General features: G+C 38.2%; 1 protein-coding gene across 1 annotated transcript in view; it reads right to left on the bottom strand.

Moving 5' to 3' along the window:
* Positions 1 to 351: 351 nt before the first annotated feature.
* CATSPER3 (cation channel sperm associated 3) overlaps positions 352 to 17,298 on the bottom strand; it is a 69,682-nt gene continuing 52,735 nt past the window's right edge. The window contains exons 4-8 of the mRNA XM_072629901.1: positions 16,101 to 16,283; positions 13,828 to 13,968; positions 12,338 to 12,457; positions 4,591 to 4,748; positions 352 to 592 (exon numbers count right to left, since the gene is read on the bottom strand). Coding sequence (XP_072486002.1) covers positions 490 to 592; positions 4,591 to 4,748; positions 12,338 to 12,457; positions 13,828 to 13,968; positions 16,101 to 16,283 — 705 coding nt within the window. The 3' untranslated portion in view covers positions 352 to 489. The remainder of the gene's footprint in view (positions 593 to 4,590; positions 4,749 to 12,337; positions 12,458 to 13,827; positions 13,969 to 16,100; positions 16,284 to 17,298) is intronic.

Below are 17,298 nucleotides of genomic sequence, written 5' to 3' on the forward strand. Positions count from 1 at the left end.
GTCAAAGAGCACCCCTACTTCCCAACTGTAAATACCTACTGTGAGGCAGTCAGAGGTAAGCTAAAGTTGAACCATGACTTATCTACAAAGTAATTTTAGTTTAACAGATAGTCTTGGTCTAATGGGAAGGATATTTGATTTGGAATTAGATACCCTAATTTCAAATCCATACTCTGCTACTCCTTCCTTGTGGGCCCTTGGGCAAATTACCTCCACTTTGTAAGCTTCAGTTTCCTTATCTGTAAAAAGGAAGTGGACTAAACAGCTTAAAGTCCCTTTCAGCTTTACTTCTTATACTTCTATAGAAAAGGTACTGTCTAGGGTTGCTTATCAGCCAAGGAAAACCAGTAATTTCAGGAAAGAAATTTTTATTTGGATTTGACCCAGTTTTCATCGTTCAATGGGAACATCTTTGAACTGCCCTGTTTTTCTGGGCCCCAGGCCCTGAGTGGACCTCAGATCCAATGGCATCACCACGAAGAAGCACATTTAATATTCCATAGACCTCTCTGATGCTGAACGTTTCTTGGTTGGCATGTCCTCCAACATATGGTTCAAAACATTTACCATTTCATAGTAGAGTACTTGGAGCCTGCAATAAGAAGGATGTGGTGAGGACCAGTCATTGGACCTACACAGACAGACCTCTGAGTTTGTCCAAACCCCAGACTCACTCATTAGAAATACTTTAGATCAAGAAGTTTGACCTCTGGATTCTCTTCTTCCTCTTGGCCTTCACAAACTTAATGCCCTATATCACTCATGAGGCACTCACCACCTGATATTATTTCTGTTGACCACTGTGGTGTCAGGTTAGAGTCTGATCCTCCTGGTTAGATCAAAGCTCCTCTGAGGTTAGAGATAATGTCCATTCTTCCATAGTATAGCTAAGTACAGAACTAGGCCTACATAGCAGGTGTTCATAGCTAGGTGGAACAGTGAAGAGAAAGTGAGGCCTAGAATCAGCATGACCTGAATTCAAATCAAGCCTCAGATGAGTGACCCGAAGCAAGTCGCTTGACTTCTGTTGGTCTCAGTTTCCTCAACTGTAAAATGGGGATAATAACACCACCTGCCTGCCAGGGGTATTGTGAGGATCAAATGAAATATATTTGTAAAGCTTTTAGTACAATGCCTGGCACATGATAGGTATTCTTCTTTCCTTTCTACTTGTGAATGTTGCTATTAACTATGAAAATCTGAGACCTGAAGGAGATGCTCTCTTTCTTCCAGCCCTCAGACTCTCAACTTCAGAACTGCATGAGGGATAAGAAAGAATTCTTTGGATAGTATCCTAGAGGGATGATTGCTTCATGGCTTTTAATCTGACTGCTTACCTAGAGATCTGTCTACACCACACAATCAGGTGCCCTTATTCAGAACTGTGTCCTCCCATTCCTGATAAGATTGGGGATCTTTAAGAGTAGAAGTTCCCCAAAAAGAAAGTGTTTCAGCCTGTCTGCCTCTACCAAAGTGTAGACTCTACCTCCAGTCAATCCACAATCCTTCTTGCTGCAAATGTTCATATTATTGTGTCCTTGGTACAAGATGGTATGTTAGAAGCAGAACATATATCCTTTTCTTTAGTTCATCCTCCATCTGGAGGATGTTCCACAGGCATCTTGATCTCAGTATGATCAAAGCAGTATTATCTTACCCCTGTCTCATTTAGTTTCTTCAGCTGTGTGTGTGTTCATCCTTCATTGTCAAAGAAGACCATGCTACCAGAGAAATAATGACATGACCTGCATTTGACTTTGTTTTGAGTGAGGAAGGGCTGTGCAGGTGACCAGCCTCACTTCTCCAGAGCCATCTGAATCCAGTGACCAGATATTCATCAGGATGACTGGAGATGACCCAGGATGAGGCAATTGAGGTTAAGTGACTTGTCCAAGGTCACACAGGTAGTGAGTGTCAAGTGTCTGAGGTGAGATTTGAACTCAGTCCTTCTGACTCCTGCACTGGTGCTCTATCCACTGCACCAACTAGCTTCCCCCCTATCCCATTCACCCCAACAAAAAAAGAAAGAAAGAAAAGGAAACAAAAAGAAATTTGGCCCTCTTCCAAACTATTCTAACTCTACCATGGATTACACCATCTTCCCATTTAATCTGGTACCCAATCTTAAGAGTCATTCTTGACTCTTTTCCTCTCCTTCACCCCAACTTATCCATTCAATTACCAGGCCAAGTGGATTTTGTCTCCATAAGATTTCTCACCTATACAGATGCAATAGCCTACCTCACATCCTTGATTCTCTCTCTAATGCATCCTCCACACATCTACCAAAATAACTTTCTTAAGGTTTAGGACTAACTGTGTTACTCTCCTACTCAAAAATCTTCAGTGGCTCTTGATTGCTGGTATTAAAAATTACAGATTCCTCAAACTTCTCATTACAATTCATCCCTAATGTACAGAATGTTTTCATATTATTTCCTAGTGTAAGTTCTACATCCCAGTCTAAATGACCTATGGGCCATTCCCCAAACTCAGCACTCCATACTCTGTTTGTGTGCCTTCATGCTGGCAGTCCCCGATGCCTTGAAATTACTCCCTCCTTGCCCCTATGTCTCAGGTTCCTCATCTTCCTCCAAGACCTAGATGCCATTTCCTCCTAGAAGTCCCTCCTGATCATTTCTCTCACTTCAAATTGTTCCTTCTCAAATTATCTGTATATGTGTTGTATTCCCCTAAGAGAATGTAGATTGGAACTGTTTTGTTTTTATCTTTGTATACCTAGTATCTAACAATGCCTAGAACATATATGTTTAATTGGCTTGATTACTTAAGTTGAATTAATTAGTGATCATTCATTTAAATTGAAAAGATGCTCTTAACCCTGAGCTCCAGAATGAAACTACTTCACCTGAGTTCCAAGCCTTGTAGAAGCAAAGACTGACAGTTGGTCAAGTGCCATAGAAGAAGCCATACTGGTTAAAATCCTGACTCTCACCAGACTGCCATAGAGACAGAAATTCCTGCTATTAGAATCACTAATTGACAACAACAGGGGCAAATACATCAACAGAAAAGATCCCAGTTGCATGCACATATGTTACTTGGTGGAAGTCCTCTTCCTCAGTGGCTCTTTGGTTTATCTACTTGGAGATAGAACACAGGTCACTTGAGATTCAAGGGGCAGGGATGACAAGTCCTGGATGACAATGAAGTCTGAGAGGTTGTATTAAATTATCTTTAAGGATTTTTCCAACTTTAAAATTCTAAGATTCTTTGGTACTAGCTGTCCCCCCTGCTATATAATAAACTCCATGAGGGTGGAGCCTGCTTCATATCCCTAACAACTAGCATAATGCCAAGTGCATTTTAGATGATTGATAAATGCTTATTTATTGGAGCCATCTCTTTTACACAGAGCTGCTAGGGAGAACCTACATAGTACATGATTTAAATATATTATTTGTAAATGAGTGGTTTGGATCTAATGGTCCCCTACGGTCATTTCCAACTCTAAATCCTATGATCCCCCACTGCCAAGCATCTTCCTGAATGGCCCTCATTAATCCTCATCATTGAAGAATATAGGCAGGATAAGTCTGCAGGAAAGGACAGAAAGACTTACCACAATGGATTCCTGTCACCCAGAAACCACCAGTGCCCTGGAGATAGAAGGTGAAAATTTCTTGACAAGTTCAATCTAATTCCACATAGTTATTTCCATCCTTCACCCCCAAGTGAAGGTAAGTAGCTGTTAGAGTTCTACACTCTCGCTTACATACACTGACAATCAAAATCAATGATCTCCCTCTACTGCTAAGGAGATGTCGCTGGTAAAACAGGGGAATACTGGATGAAAACTGCCTTTCAGAGGTGGATTATCGTTTTATAGAAGAGGGGACTGAGAAGCAGAGAGTTTAAGTGGCTGGCCTACATTCCCATAATGAGTTGGTGCATGTGTGTTTGCTACCAGCCTAGTCTTTTCCGTTAACACTGAAAGATATATAAGGGAAAAGTAGGGTAATATAAGGGGAAATGGGGCAAATTATTGTCTAGAACTGCCCAGTCAGTCATATTGGGGTAGAACTGGAAAGAATAAAAAGGATGCTTATTACCTCCAGGATCAAATTTAAAATTTGGCATTTAAAGCTCTTCGTAACCTGGCCCCTTCCTACCTTGAAAGTCTTCTTACTCCTCTCTACATAATTTCTGACCCAGCTACAATAGAATACTTGGTGTTTCCAAGGCCTTTCCATGCTCTCCCTCTGCCTGGAATGCTCTCCCTCCTTACCTTTACCTCTTAGTTTCTCTGACATTTCTAATCTCAGCTTTGATTCCACCTTCTCTAGGAAGCCTGAGATCATCCTCTATCTGTATATATATATATACTCTTTTAAACCAATTATTTATGGATTGTCTTCCCCATTAGGATGGAGCTCTTCGTGGAGGGGGACTATTATTACTTTTTCTGCCTCTATCATGTAGCATAGTACCTAGCCTAATGCAAGCACTTAAATGCTTTTTGACCAACAGAAATCCTTACCCCCAAAGGAAGCTCTCTTGAAAATGAAAGGGGTTTAGAAGAAGTAAGTTTGGGTCTAATGACCCAAGTGCTCAAGAACAAGGACTTACTTAGAAATAGTATTATCTTGGTTGTCCAGTGTTGTCAGGTAAATATCAATGAAGGGAAGAGTGGTACAGAAATCTTCCAAGACTATGGGGTCTGAATGTCTCAGAGTCTTCTTAAAATCTTCCACCAGCTCACTGAAAGTTTTATATTCACTCTGTGTCTAGAGAGAGTGGCAGAGAGAAACATTAGAAGATAGTGAAACTAAAGATGAAATCTGTAGCTTCTATACCATGTTGGACCCCTATGACACAATTAGTTAAATGAATATATAAAAAATTCTATTTAGATCTGATTTTATTTCTGTGAAAAGTGTTTTGTAATTGTGTCCACGTAGTTCTTGGGGTTGTCTTGGCAGATAGGCTACCAAGTATTTTATGTGGTCTGCATTTATTTCAAATGGAATTTCTCTTTCTAGCTCTTGCTGCTGGATTTTGTTGGTGATATATAAAAATGCTAATGATTTCTGTGGGTTTATTTTATATCCTGCAACTTTGCTAAAGTTGTTCATTATTTCGAGGTATTTTTTAGTTGATTCTCTAGGACTTTCCAAGTATCATCTGCAAAATGACAGCTTTGTTTCCTCATTGCTTATTCTAATTCCTTCAGTTTCTTTTTCTTCTCTTACTGCTATAGCTAGTACAATTTTTAGTACAATATTGAATAATAATGGTGAAAATGGGCATCCTTGCTTTTACCTTTGATCTTATTGGGAAAGCTTCTGGTTTATCCCCATTGCAGATAATGCTTGCTAATGGTTTTAAATAGATACTATCTATCATTTTAAGGAAAGCTCCACTTATTCCTATGTTTTCCAGTTTTTTAAATAGAAATAAGTGTTACATTTTGTCAAAAGCTTTTTCTACGTTGATTGTTATAATCATAAGATTATTATTGTTTTTGCTTATTGACATGGTCAATTATGATGATAATTTTCCTACTAATGAACCAGCCCTACATTCCTGGTATAAGTCCCACTTAGTCACGGTGTATATCTTTGTGATATATTACTATAATCTCCTTGTTGGTATTTTATTTAAATATTTTGCATCACTATTCATTAGGGAAATTGGTCCATAGTTTTCTTTATCTATTTTGACTCTTTCTGGTTTAGGTATCGGCATCATATTTGTGTTATAAAAGGAATTTTTATTCCTTTATATTTTTGTAGGATTCCTTCTTCATCTATTTTTCCAAATAGTTTATACAGTATTGAGATTAATTATTCTATAAACATTTGACAGAATTCACTTGTAGATTCATCTCATCCAGGTGATTTTTTCTTAGGGGGCTCGTTGATGGCTTGTTTGATTTCTTTTCCAAAGGTAAGTTTAGTTAAAGATTCTATTTCCTCTTTTGTTAATGTAGGTAATTTATATTTTTGTAAATATTCACCCATTTCCCTTAAAGTGTTAGATTTATTGGCATACAATAGGGCAAAATAGTCCCTAATAATTTTAATTTCCTATTCATTGGGACCTTTTCCACTTTTGATACTGGTAATTTAGTTTTTTTCTCTCTTTTTTAAAATCAAATTAACCAATGGTTTATTTTATTGTGTTTTTTTCATAAAATCAACGAAATTTTATTTTTTAGTTTAATAGTTTTCTTCTTTCAATTTTATTAAATTCTCCTTTATTACATTTATCAATTTAATTAATTTTATTAATTACGATTTCTAATTTGGCATTTAATTGGAGGTTTTTAAATTGTTCTTTTTCTAATTTTTTTCGTTGCATGCCCAATTCATTGAAATGTTCTTTCTCTGTTTTGCTGATGTAAGCATTTAGAGGTATAAATTTTCCCCCTAAGTATGCTTTGGTTGCATTCCATAAACTTTGGTATGTTGTCTCATTGTTATTACTCTCTTTAATGAAATTATTGATTGTTTCTATGGTTTGTTCTTTGATTCAATCATTCTTTAGAATTAGATTATTTAGTTTCCAATTAACTTTTAATCTGGCCCTCTATTTTTTTCCATGGCCCTCTATTAAATGTAATTAAACAATTCTATTTAGAACAAAGAGCTAAAATGCTAAGTATAAACTATCCACACCTAAAGGAAGGTAACTGCTATTAAAACTGTATAAAATTCAAGTATCTCTTTTACTTGCCTTCGGAATGCATTTCTGTGACTCTCCCCTTCTCTCCCCACCTTGGTTAGTCCCAAGAATATTTCTTTATTATCATATCTTAGGTTTACCTAAGTTTTTAACATGGAAAAGATGAAACAAATGGCATTTAACCACAGACAAATACAAAAGAATGGAATAAATTTACAGGATGTTGTTAGGACAGGGGGGGAAAGGTTCTATATATGCCAAAATATGTGCAGCAGCATTTTTTTGTGGTAACATAAATAATTGGAATCACAACGAGTATCCATTAATTAGGGAAATGGTGAACAATTGGATGAAATGGAATACCACTAACAAATATAGTCTGAGAAATGACAAATGTGAAGAAGTCAGCAAATCATGGGAAGACTTATGTCCACTGATCTAGAATAAAGTAAGCAGAGCCAGGAAAATAGCATAAAAAGGACTAAATTAATGAAAGGTAATGTAATAATAAACTCAAACCTTAAAGGCAGCTGAAGTCAGATTAAATGCAATGACCAATCTTAGTCTTAGAGAACAGATGACAAAATATATTTCTGTCCTCTAGATAGGGAGGTCAGAACAAAAATGTGGTATGCACTTTCAGTTATAGTTATTTTGTTGGTTGGTTTTACTTAACTGTTTTCCTTTTTTGCAATGAGCATTCAATGGTGGTGGGGAAATAACAGTTGGAAAATAACTGGTAAAAAATCAAAAGCCAAGCAGAGCCAAGATGACAGAGTGGAAGGAAGCAATATGCTAAACTTCTCTACACAAAATTGTTTTAAACAGATCTAGAAAATGTGCCAAACTAAACCCTGATGGGGAAATACAGGAAAAAAAATCACAGTGAGTCATTTGTCCAGCCCTGCTCATCACTGGGAGACTGACAGGAAGAATTATCAGCAGGAAGAAACTGCACACCAGGAAAAGGATTGCCCATGATTTAGCAATCAGCACTATCTATAGAAGAAGTCAGAAGGGAAAGGTGTGAACTGGAAACTTAGTCACCTACTTTCTAGCTCTGGGTACAGATTCAGAGAGGATTGAGAAGAGCCTCAAAACTTGACTTTGTTTTGAGTGAGGGAGGACTGTGCAGGTCACCAGCCTCACTTCCCTAGAGCCATCTGAATCCAGTGATCAGATATTCATCAGGATGACTGGAGATGACCCAGGATGAGGCAATTGAGGTTAAGTGACTTGTCCAAGGTCACACAGGTAGTAAGTGTCAAGTGTCTGAGGTGAGATTTGAACTCAGGTCCTTCTGACTCCTGCACTGGTGCTCTATCCACTGCACCACCTAGCTGCCCCACATTCTACAATTACATTTACATTCAAGGAAACTGAGCCTCAGAAGTTAAAGCCACATACCCAAGAGATCATGGGTAGCAAGTTGGAAAACTAGAAGAGGAACTCAGATTTAGATCCAGTGTTCTTTCTACTACAGCATTTCCTAATCCTATTTAAATATATTTGCGTGTGTGTGTATACACACAGACATAAATGCATTTCAAAGCCAACTATAAACTACTTTAACTTCCACTGTTTTAAATAGTCCATAGAACTGATGCTTTCATCAGCACTTTTATCGAGAAAGGAAGATGTTCAGAAGGAAACAGCAACAGTGTAGCTCAGATCCCAGGCAATAGAGTAAGGTCTCATTTCTACCACCTAGTACAGCCTGCAGAATAGCTAGCAAAAGAATCCAGACCAAAGAAGAGTTTTACAATTCTGCAACTCTGCACCAGCAGAGATTTTCAACTAGCATGTAGGGACTGAGTTCAGCAGAAGTACACTCTTGCTTGGACCCAAACCCAGGTCAAGAACTCGGACCAGAGTGGGCAGCAAGCCAACTTTACCCTGATAGACCACTCGAGGAGCATTGAAAGCTGTCAGGTCCCCTTCTTTTCATGAGATCCGGAAACAACAACATTCAGTGCTGCAAGAAAACTGGAAAAAGATCAGCCCAGACTTTTTCCTCCACAAGTGCGGCAGAGCCCAGTCTTAACATCAAATCTGAAGTCAGAAAGTAGACTGGAAGAATGAGCAATTAGACAAAAAAACAAAAGAATCTCCTAGAAAGAACAATAAAGCTGGAAGGGAAGTTCAATGTACAAACCTAGAAGAAGAGAAAGACTCAAAAATATCTACAAGCAGAGTCTCAGAGAAAAACACAGCTTGGGCACAAACTCAACTAGAATTCCCTGAAGAGATGAAGTTTTCAAAGTTTTTATAAATGGCATGAGAGTGCCTGAGGAAAAAAAAGTGGAAAAAGAAACGAGAGTTATGAAGGAAGGAATTGGAAGGGGAATTAACAACTTGGCACAAGAGGACAAACCTCGTACAAGCAATAAACTCTGTGAAAATTAGAATGGCCTAAATAGGAGCCAGTGACACTATGAGGTAACAAGAAATATTAAAACAAATTCCAAAAGCCAAAAAAATAGAAGAAAATATAATGCATCTCATAGCAAAATCAACTGACCTGGAAAACGGATCAAGGAGAAATAATTTAAGAATCACTGAACTATCTGAATGTGATGACCAAAAAATCCAAAAAAGCTTAGACATCCTATGTCAAGAAATCTGAAAACTACCATATCTTTTAGAACCAGAAGGCAAAGTAGAAATAGAAAGAATCCAACAGGTACCTCCTGAAAGAAACCCTAAAATGAAAACTCCCAAGGACATCTAAAATTCAGTTTCTAGGTCAAAATGCTGCAAACAGCCAGAAAGAAAAATTCAAATACCAATGAGCCCATGGTCAGGATCACATATGATTTAGCAGCCACCACTATGATATACCATCATACAACTTGGAATACAAAATTCCAGAAAGCAAAAGATATAACCAGTAGCCAACAATTTGCCAAGCAAAACTGAGTATTATGCTATGGGAAGGGGACAAGAAATAGATCTTTAATTAAACAGAGGACTTTCAATGATTTCTGATGAAAAAGCCAAACCTGAATAGAAACTGAGGTTCAAACACAGAAGTGAAGAAAAACGTTAAAAAAAGATAAATGATAAGAGGATTAGACAAGGATAAGCTGTTTATATTCAACTACGGAGAGATGATACGTGTCCCTTCTGAACCCTAATATCATCAGTGGTCATAAAGGAAGTGCAACCAGCAAGGCCTGGTAGTGATTCTGTTATGTCTTAATTATCTTAAGGAAAAAAAAGGAAAGAGAAGAAAATAGAAATTCAATTTTGGGAAGTGAAAGTAGACTAGGGGAAATCATCTCACATAACTAGAATGTACATGTAGACATCTCTATAAACAGGGAGGAGGGAGGAGTGGCTGACACTTGAACCTCACTCTCATCTGAACTGGTCAGGAGGACACACATACACACACACACACACACACACACACACACACACACACACTCATACTGGGCACACAAAAAAGTTTCACTCAACAGGGAAACAGGAGGGAAAAGGGAGAAGAGAGGAAGGGAAATTAGAGAAAAGGTAGATTAAGGGAGGGATCAGTCCTAAGTAAAAACAACCTCAAAGGATGTACCAAAAAAAAAATCAATAGCTCTTTTTAAGATGGAAAAGAACAGGAATCTGAGGGTGTACCTATAAATTGAGGAACTAATGGGCAAGTCATGGCAAATAAATGTCCTGGAATACTGTTTTGCCAAATTCTTGGTGTAATGATCCACCACAATTCCAGAGGACTGATGATGAAACATACTCCGCACTTCCTGACAGAGGTGAAGGACTCAGAATATAAATTTTGAGGAGGCATGATCAATGCAGAAAGTAGTTTTGATTGACTATACATGTTGGTAATAGGTTTTGTTTTCTTGTGTTAACAATTGAGGGGCAGGGGAGGTTGGGGTAAGAGAAAGTAGATTTTTGGCTGATTAAAATACTTAAAATAATAAATAAATTATTTTTAAAGGAATCAATAAAAGTTTTTTTAAAAAAAAAGAACATCAGAATAGTCAATTGAGAGTCAGAAGGAACTTTAAAGGCCATCAAGTCCAATCTCAGTATTTCAGATGAGAAAGTGGAAGCACTGAGAAGTTAGGCGAATAGCCCAGCTAATAGACACCTGAGGAGGAATTTGAACCCCAAATCTTCCTAACTCCAAATTCAGTGCTCTATTCTCTCTGCTATGCTACCTCTTTAGGAAGGCAAAATCCCAATCCCAAAATGAGCTGAAGGCTGGGAAAAATTCTAAGAACAATAATTATAAAGGGCTTTTAAAGGCAATGTTGTTTTCTTCGGCATTGATTGACATCAGCCTTAAGTGGGATGAGTAGTGGTATAGTGCAGGTGACCATTCTTGGTGCCTTTTTGTCTAACATTTCTGTCACTTACTTAGATGAAGGAATGAGTGGCATGCTCTTCAGATTTTTGTAGGTGACAAAGTTGGGAGGAATTGTGAATATTTTTTTTTTGTATGACAGAATGACCAGTCAAGGTGACTTTGGCAGGCTCAAATTATATGTGGAAATGAACATCTATGTATTATAATACAGATTTATATATGCATTCATGAAATCAATTTTACAAGTACTAGAACATGATCATGAATATGAACCAATGGTAGAGTACAGTCATCAAAAGGTTAAGAAATACTAGGCTAAATTAACAGTGTTGTTGTCCAGGATGAGTGAGGGGGCAATCCTAACTTTGCCTTGGTCAAAACATGTTTGAAGTATAGAGTTGGGCACCCCACTTTAAAACAGGGACTGTCAAGGTGGAATATCTCCAAAATAAGAACAACCCAGAGAAGAGAATATTAATATGGCATATAATCCATAATCAAAGTGATTAATACTTAAATATTTAAAGGATCATCAAGTAGAATATTAAATGGATTTATTGTTAAATGTTCAGTCACTTTTCAGCAGTGCCTGACCTCGTAACACCATTTGGGGTTTTCTTGACAAAGACACATTTCCTTCTCCAGTTCATTTTACCTATGAGGAAACTGAAGCAAACAGGGTTAAGTGACTTACTCAGGGTCACACAGCTAGTAAGCATCTGAGACCAAATTTGAACTCAGGAAGATGAGTCTTCCTGACTCCAAGCCCTGACACTGTGCCACCTAACTGTCCAGGGTAGAATTTAGAATGGGAGTACAAGGAATCACATATTGACTGAATATAAGAAAAAAAACAAGTTAACAGAGCTGTTCAACAATGAAATCAGCTATGCACTTAAGTTAGCAATTTCTTCATCCCTCAAAGTTTTCAAGAAAGGACTGTCATAGATTACAGAGAGGCTAGACTAGGATCCCTCTCAACTCTTCAGCTTCTAAATTCACTCAGTTACAAGGGATTCCTGCATGCATATGGGTTGGACTAGGTGGAATTTTAGGGCCCTTTCAACTCTGAGATTCTGTAATTCTGTGATCTTTGTATTTTAAAAAAAAACAGCATTAACATTATTATTGTGGATATTATAATTATATTGTAGATATTATAATATATAACATATAATTATATTGTAGATATTATAATTATAAATAATTGTCTCTGATTTCTTAAAATAAAGAACAAAAATTATTCATGTAGATAGTCAGGTTGAAATTACACGTCACAAGCCTTCCCCTACGTTCCTTTTCCACCCAGACCAACCACAGATAATACCATCTAAGCAGATCTCTCCTTCCATTAATGTCACGTACCCCTTTCTGCATGAGTCTGCTGACTTCTGCCTGCTGCTTCATCAGGATGTTTTTCTTCTCTTGTAGAAGAGCTGTATGTCGTTCATTTGCCAATTCCTTTTCAAATTTCTTGATTGAATCCTAATTAGGCCAAGAACAGATTGTATCATTAAAAAATAAAGCTTTAAAGCTGGAAGGGACCTTAGAGAATAAGTAGCCCAGACTCTTTGTTTCATATGAGGAAACTGAGGTTCAAAAAGGGAAATTTATTTGTCCAATGTCACATAGATGATAAGCACCAAACTGTTTTGTTTTGTTTTTTGTCTTGTCTTTTATCCTCAGTACCTAAGACAGAATCTTACACAAAGGAGTTCGTGTTTGATGATGGTCTGCTGACTGTGGGCTTCCCTGAAGAGCTGAGATCTAAACCTGGCTCTGCAGACTCCAAATCCAAAATACTTTTCATTACACCATGGTGGAAAGTTAGGTATGACAATGGCCTTTGTTAGATAAGGGCAGTGACCTTATCACCTACAGCAACGTAAGAGGGTTTAAACTCTGGGGGAAGAAGTGCCTTCATGCCTCTCCTTTCTGCTCACTGGTAAAAGTCCTAGGGATCTCTCTCTGAAGATGGTGAAATCTCTGCACTTCCCATTTCCTTTTCTCCTGCTTGGACCCTAACTCTCCTTATGCTGAGTCTCTATCAGATGTATCCCTCAAAGCATATGGTCCAGGCTAAGCTCAGAAAAGAGAAGGCACTGATTAAGTATATTCTAGTATACGCTGAGTCTTTAAAAACTGCCAAGTTCAGGGGCAGGTAGCTTTGGTGTAGTGGAAGGAGCTCAGCACTGAAGTTCCAATTCTACCCTCAGCTCTACTACTAACTTGTGGACTCAGGATCTTAGTTTCCCCATTTTTTAATCAAAATATTGGACTATAGTTTCTCAGGTCACCTCCATTTTATGATTATGGGTCTATTATGTATACTAACTCCAGACAAAATTATCTCATACTAAGCAGAAGACCCCATTCCCTAAACATACTATATAGCAGAATGTTTACTCAATTACTTACCCTTTCAGAAATGAAGGAGTTAGGAGTGACCCAAGATTTCTTTAGTGCCCAGGCCCTCAGGTCCTTGCATCCCACACCATACCAAGAAGGGTTAGGAGATCTGAGCTGGAAAAGGGCTAGTTGTACACTGTCCACAAACCTTGTCTTCCCACCAAGGTCCAGGACTGCTACACTATTTCCCACTCCTCCCCATCCTCTCTAGGAAGGCAAGAGCTTTCCAAAAAGAGAGTATCCTTTTTATGAGACCATATTTTCACACTTCCAAGTAAGTACCTATCTAACTTCAAGTATCTCTCCAACTCACCCCTAATTTCTTTCTGGGCTTAAGCACCTATGTGAGTGTTCCAGACAGAATTTGTATTCTCTGCCTACTAACCAGGCTCCCCCCACTCCACTCTCTAATATTCCCTGGAGTAGATGATAGGGTTAGAACTCACCTCCGTGTGAATGATCATGACACCAACAAACATACTGAGGAATACAAAGGAGCCCAGTAAGATGAAGAAAATGGTAAAAGCCCTGCTCATAGCAAAGTCTCGCTTATCCAAGTCTTTCTGAAGATCTGTCCAGCCATCCACCTGGAAGAAAGAACATAATCCTATAGTCCCAGAGCCAGAGGAGATTCCAAAAGCTTTCTCATCCAAACCGTTGGCCTCTGGTGAGACCTTCCCTTTCCCTGCCTCTGAATCCCATATCTGAGGTCTTGTATTCACAGAAAAGGATTTTCCCTGAGTCATCTTGAACTCAAGATGGAACCTGTAGTGGAATGGGAAAAAATAAGTCTGTAACAGTCATTTGAATCAATTGAATTTTCTGCAATATTCAAATCTTCAGGTGGACTAATTGTTAGTAACTACATTCTGGGAATTAAGCCCTGGGCTTTGGCAGAATTCTTTGTTCTCATAAGGGTACTTCTGAATCCATTGTTAATAAATTAGGATGACTTAGCATTTATATAGCACTTCAATGTTTATAAAAATATCTGCGAAACAAATATTTTCTCATTTGATTCTCATGACAATTCTGGGAGGTAGCTATTATTATCCCCATTTTCCAGATGAGGAAACTGAGGCAGAGAGAAGTGATTTGTTTAGGGTCACACAACTAGTAATTGTCTGAGGTGAAATTTGAACTCAGAGCCTCCTGACTCCAAGTCCAGTGCTCTATTCGTTGTGCCACATACTGTGCCACTGTACTCTTGAGGCAGAAAATGTTAACCCTCCTCCCAAAATGTCTCAGTACTCAAGAAAAAAGAAATTTGCTTAAGAATTCTGACTCTAGCTGACCAACCTTAGGGACCAACTGACATCAAATAACTTTAAAAAGTCAGACCATGAGTATCAACCTATGACACCCACTTATCCCCATTGGTTTTTATGACATTCATTTTCCTTCCTAAAAAAACAATTTAGCATGCAATTATTTTTTTCAATTAAAGAAAATTAATTGATTCCTTTTTGAGAACTTTTTTTGACAATCTAATATACAGGATCATAGAACTAGAGACAGAAGGTACTTCAGAAGCTATCTAGTCCCACTCCTTTGGTTTATAGGTAGGTAAAGTATGGCCCAAGGAAGTAAGTGACTTGCCCAAAGTCATACAGGGAGCAAATTTCAGAGGCCAGATTTGAGCCCAGATCCTCTGAATCTAAAACCAATGCTTTTCTTTCACCGTGGATCAAGAGGGGAAGCATCATTTTCATTACACAACCTTGCATTTGAGAGATTTTGTCTTTAATTAGATCCAAGGTGATTATGCTGATAATGCATGTTTACAACAGCTTGGCATATATTCCCTATATCATATAAATGCCTACCCAGTCAATGAAGTTAATAGGACTGTGAGAGCTCACTCAGACATTTTTTCAGGTTAACACATTAATTCTTCTCTTCTCTCTTGCCTCTCACCCCAATATTTTCAAAAGAAAGAAACTGGATGCTAAGAGAGTGACGAAAAGAAGTAAGGAACAGAGGCCTATCACAGGAGGTCTCAGTGCCTTAAATTCCCACTGACAGACACTAAACAAAAAGACCTGACACTCTCCCTCCTTCACTCCACCTGTTAAAGTCTTGCTCATCCTTCAGAGTCCAACTCAAATGTCACCTTCTCTAGGAAATCCATTTAATCCCCTCTGGCCATGTTTCCCTTCCATCACAGAAAATTTTGTTTTGTACTTCTCAAATGACTTTATCTTGTGATATTGTATATTATAGACATCTGTGTTGGTGTCTTATTCTCCAAGAGAGCAAAGAGCTTCCCTTATCTAAACTTTGAATCTGAACATCCCCTTCCCTTTTAGGCCTTCCACAGTGCTCTGCAAATAAGAAGGAGCTTAATAAATGTCAGTTGCATTCTATTCAGTGTGTTGCCCAGGAAAGGACAATGTGCCACTGGGAAAATAACACCAAATCACTGTTGCTCCTAAATAGCAAAGCATGAATTAGATTAGTATGTGAGTGCTGGGGAGAACAGGGCCCAAAAGCATGGGAATAGATAGTAAGGAAAGGAATGAGGTATGTGAGGTAGGAAGTAGAGTCTTGTCTTGTAGGGGGTGTTGGGAACATGAAGGCACTAGAAAACCACAGGCAGGCAGAGAGACTCTGAAGACTGTCTATTCCTCAAGTAAGTCTGAGTCCATCCTAGAGGAGGAATCCTCATCCCTGCCCTGGGTACTAGTTTTTTTTTTAAAAAAGCTTCATATATAGTTACCGTAGTCAAGCTGAAAAGGGTGAAGAAGGCCACGGCAAGGTTTCCCCAGTTATTTACATCACCCTTATCGGTTGATCCAAACAGACAAAAGCCTAAAATGGCAAAGATGAACATCAACAGGAACAGCAGAACCATGACAGATGCCACAGTGCAGGTTGTCTGTCCCAATGCAGTGATCAGTGTCTATGAAAAAAGAGAGAACAGAGGAGTAAGGCATGGGAAACCTTCAAGCTAAACAAGCCCCCTCAGAACTAAAAGTAAGACTCAAAAGTTCACGCAGTCCAGGCCCATCCCAGCTAAGGGAGCAAGCATTTCTTGTCTAGGAATCAGGACTGAGCCAACCTTGAGGAAGGGATTCATTTCAGCTGAATTCTTTCATTAAGCACTGATTATGTGCAATAGCACCTTAGTAGACTCTTTGAATAAATAAGTACTGAAATAGGGATGACTTTTATACCTCTGCTGATGAAAATAAAGGTTTAATTAAAAATTAAAACCCAGAATCTGTTCCTGCCAGTCATCTACCAATGGTTTCTAGATTCCTCAAATGTTTATAGTGTGGTGCACTGACTCTGGGATCAGAGGACCTACAATCAAATCCTACCTCAGGCCTATCTGAATTTGAGTAAGTCACTTAAGTTCCATGAATTTCAGTTTCCTCATTTATAAAATTAAAAGGTTGGACTAGATGGTATCTAAAGTCTCTTCTAAGTCCTGTGTAATCCCCAATATTTGAATTCTTTCTTTCTGGCCACTTGCAATATTTTTTCCTTGACCTGATAGCTCTCAAATTTGGCTCTAATGTTCACTGGAGTTTTTATTTTGGGATCTCTTTCCTGAGGTGATCAGTAGATTCTTTCAATGCCTTTTCTGCCATCTGCTTCCAGGATATCAGGGCAGTTTTCTTTGATAATTTCTTGAAATATGCTGTCCAGGCTCTTTTTCTTTTTATCATGACTTTCAGATAGCCCAACAATTCTGGCATTGTCTCACTCGTATCTCTTTTCCAGGTCAGTTGTTTTTCCCATGAGGTATTTTACATTTTCTTCTATTTTTTTCATTCTTTTGAATATATTTGGTTTTTGATGTCTCATAGAATCATTAGCTTCCACTTGTGTGCTTCTAACTTTTAAGGAGTTGTTTTCCCCCATTAGCCTTTGTACTTTCTTTTGTATTTGACCAATTGTACTTTTTAAGA

Source organism: Notamacropus eugenii, chromosome 1, assembly GCF_028372415.1.
Source record: "Notamacropus eugenii isolate mMacEug1 chromosome 1, mMacEug1.pri_v2, whole genome shotgun sequence".
In the NCBI taxonomy this organism is placed as follows: Eukaryota; Metazoa; Chordata; class Mammalia; order Diprotodontia; family Macropodidae; genus Notamacropus; species Notamacropus eugenii.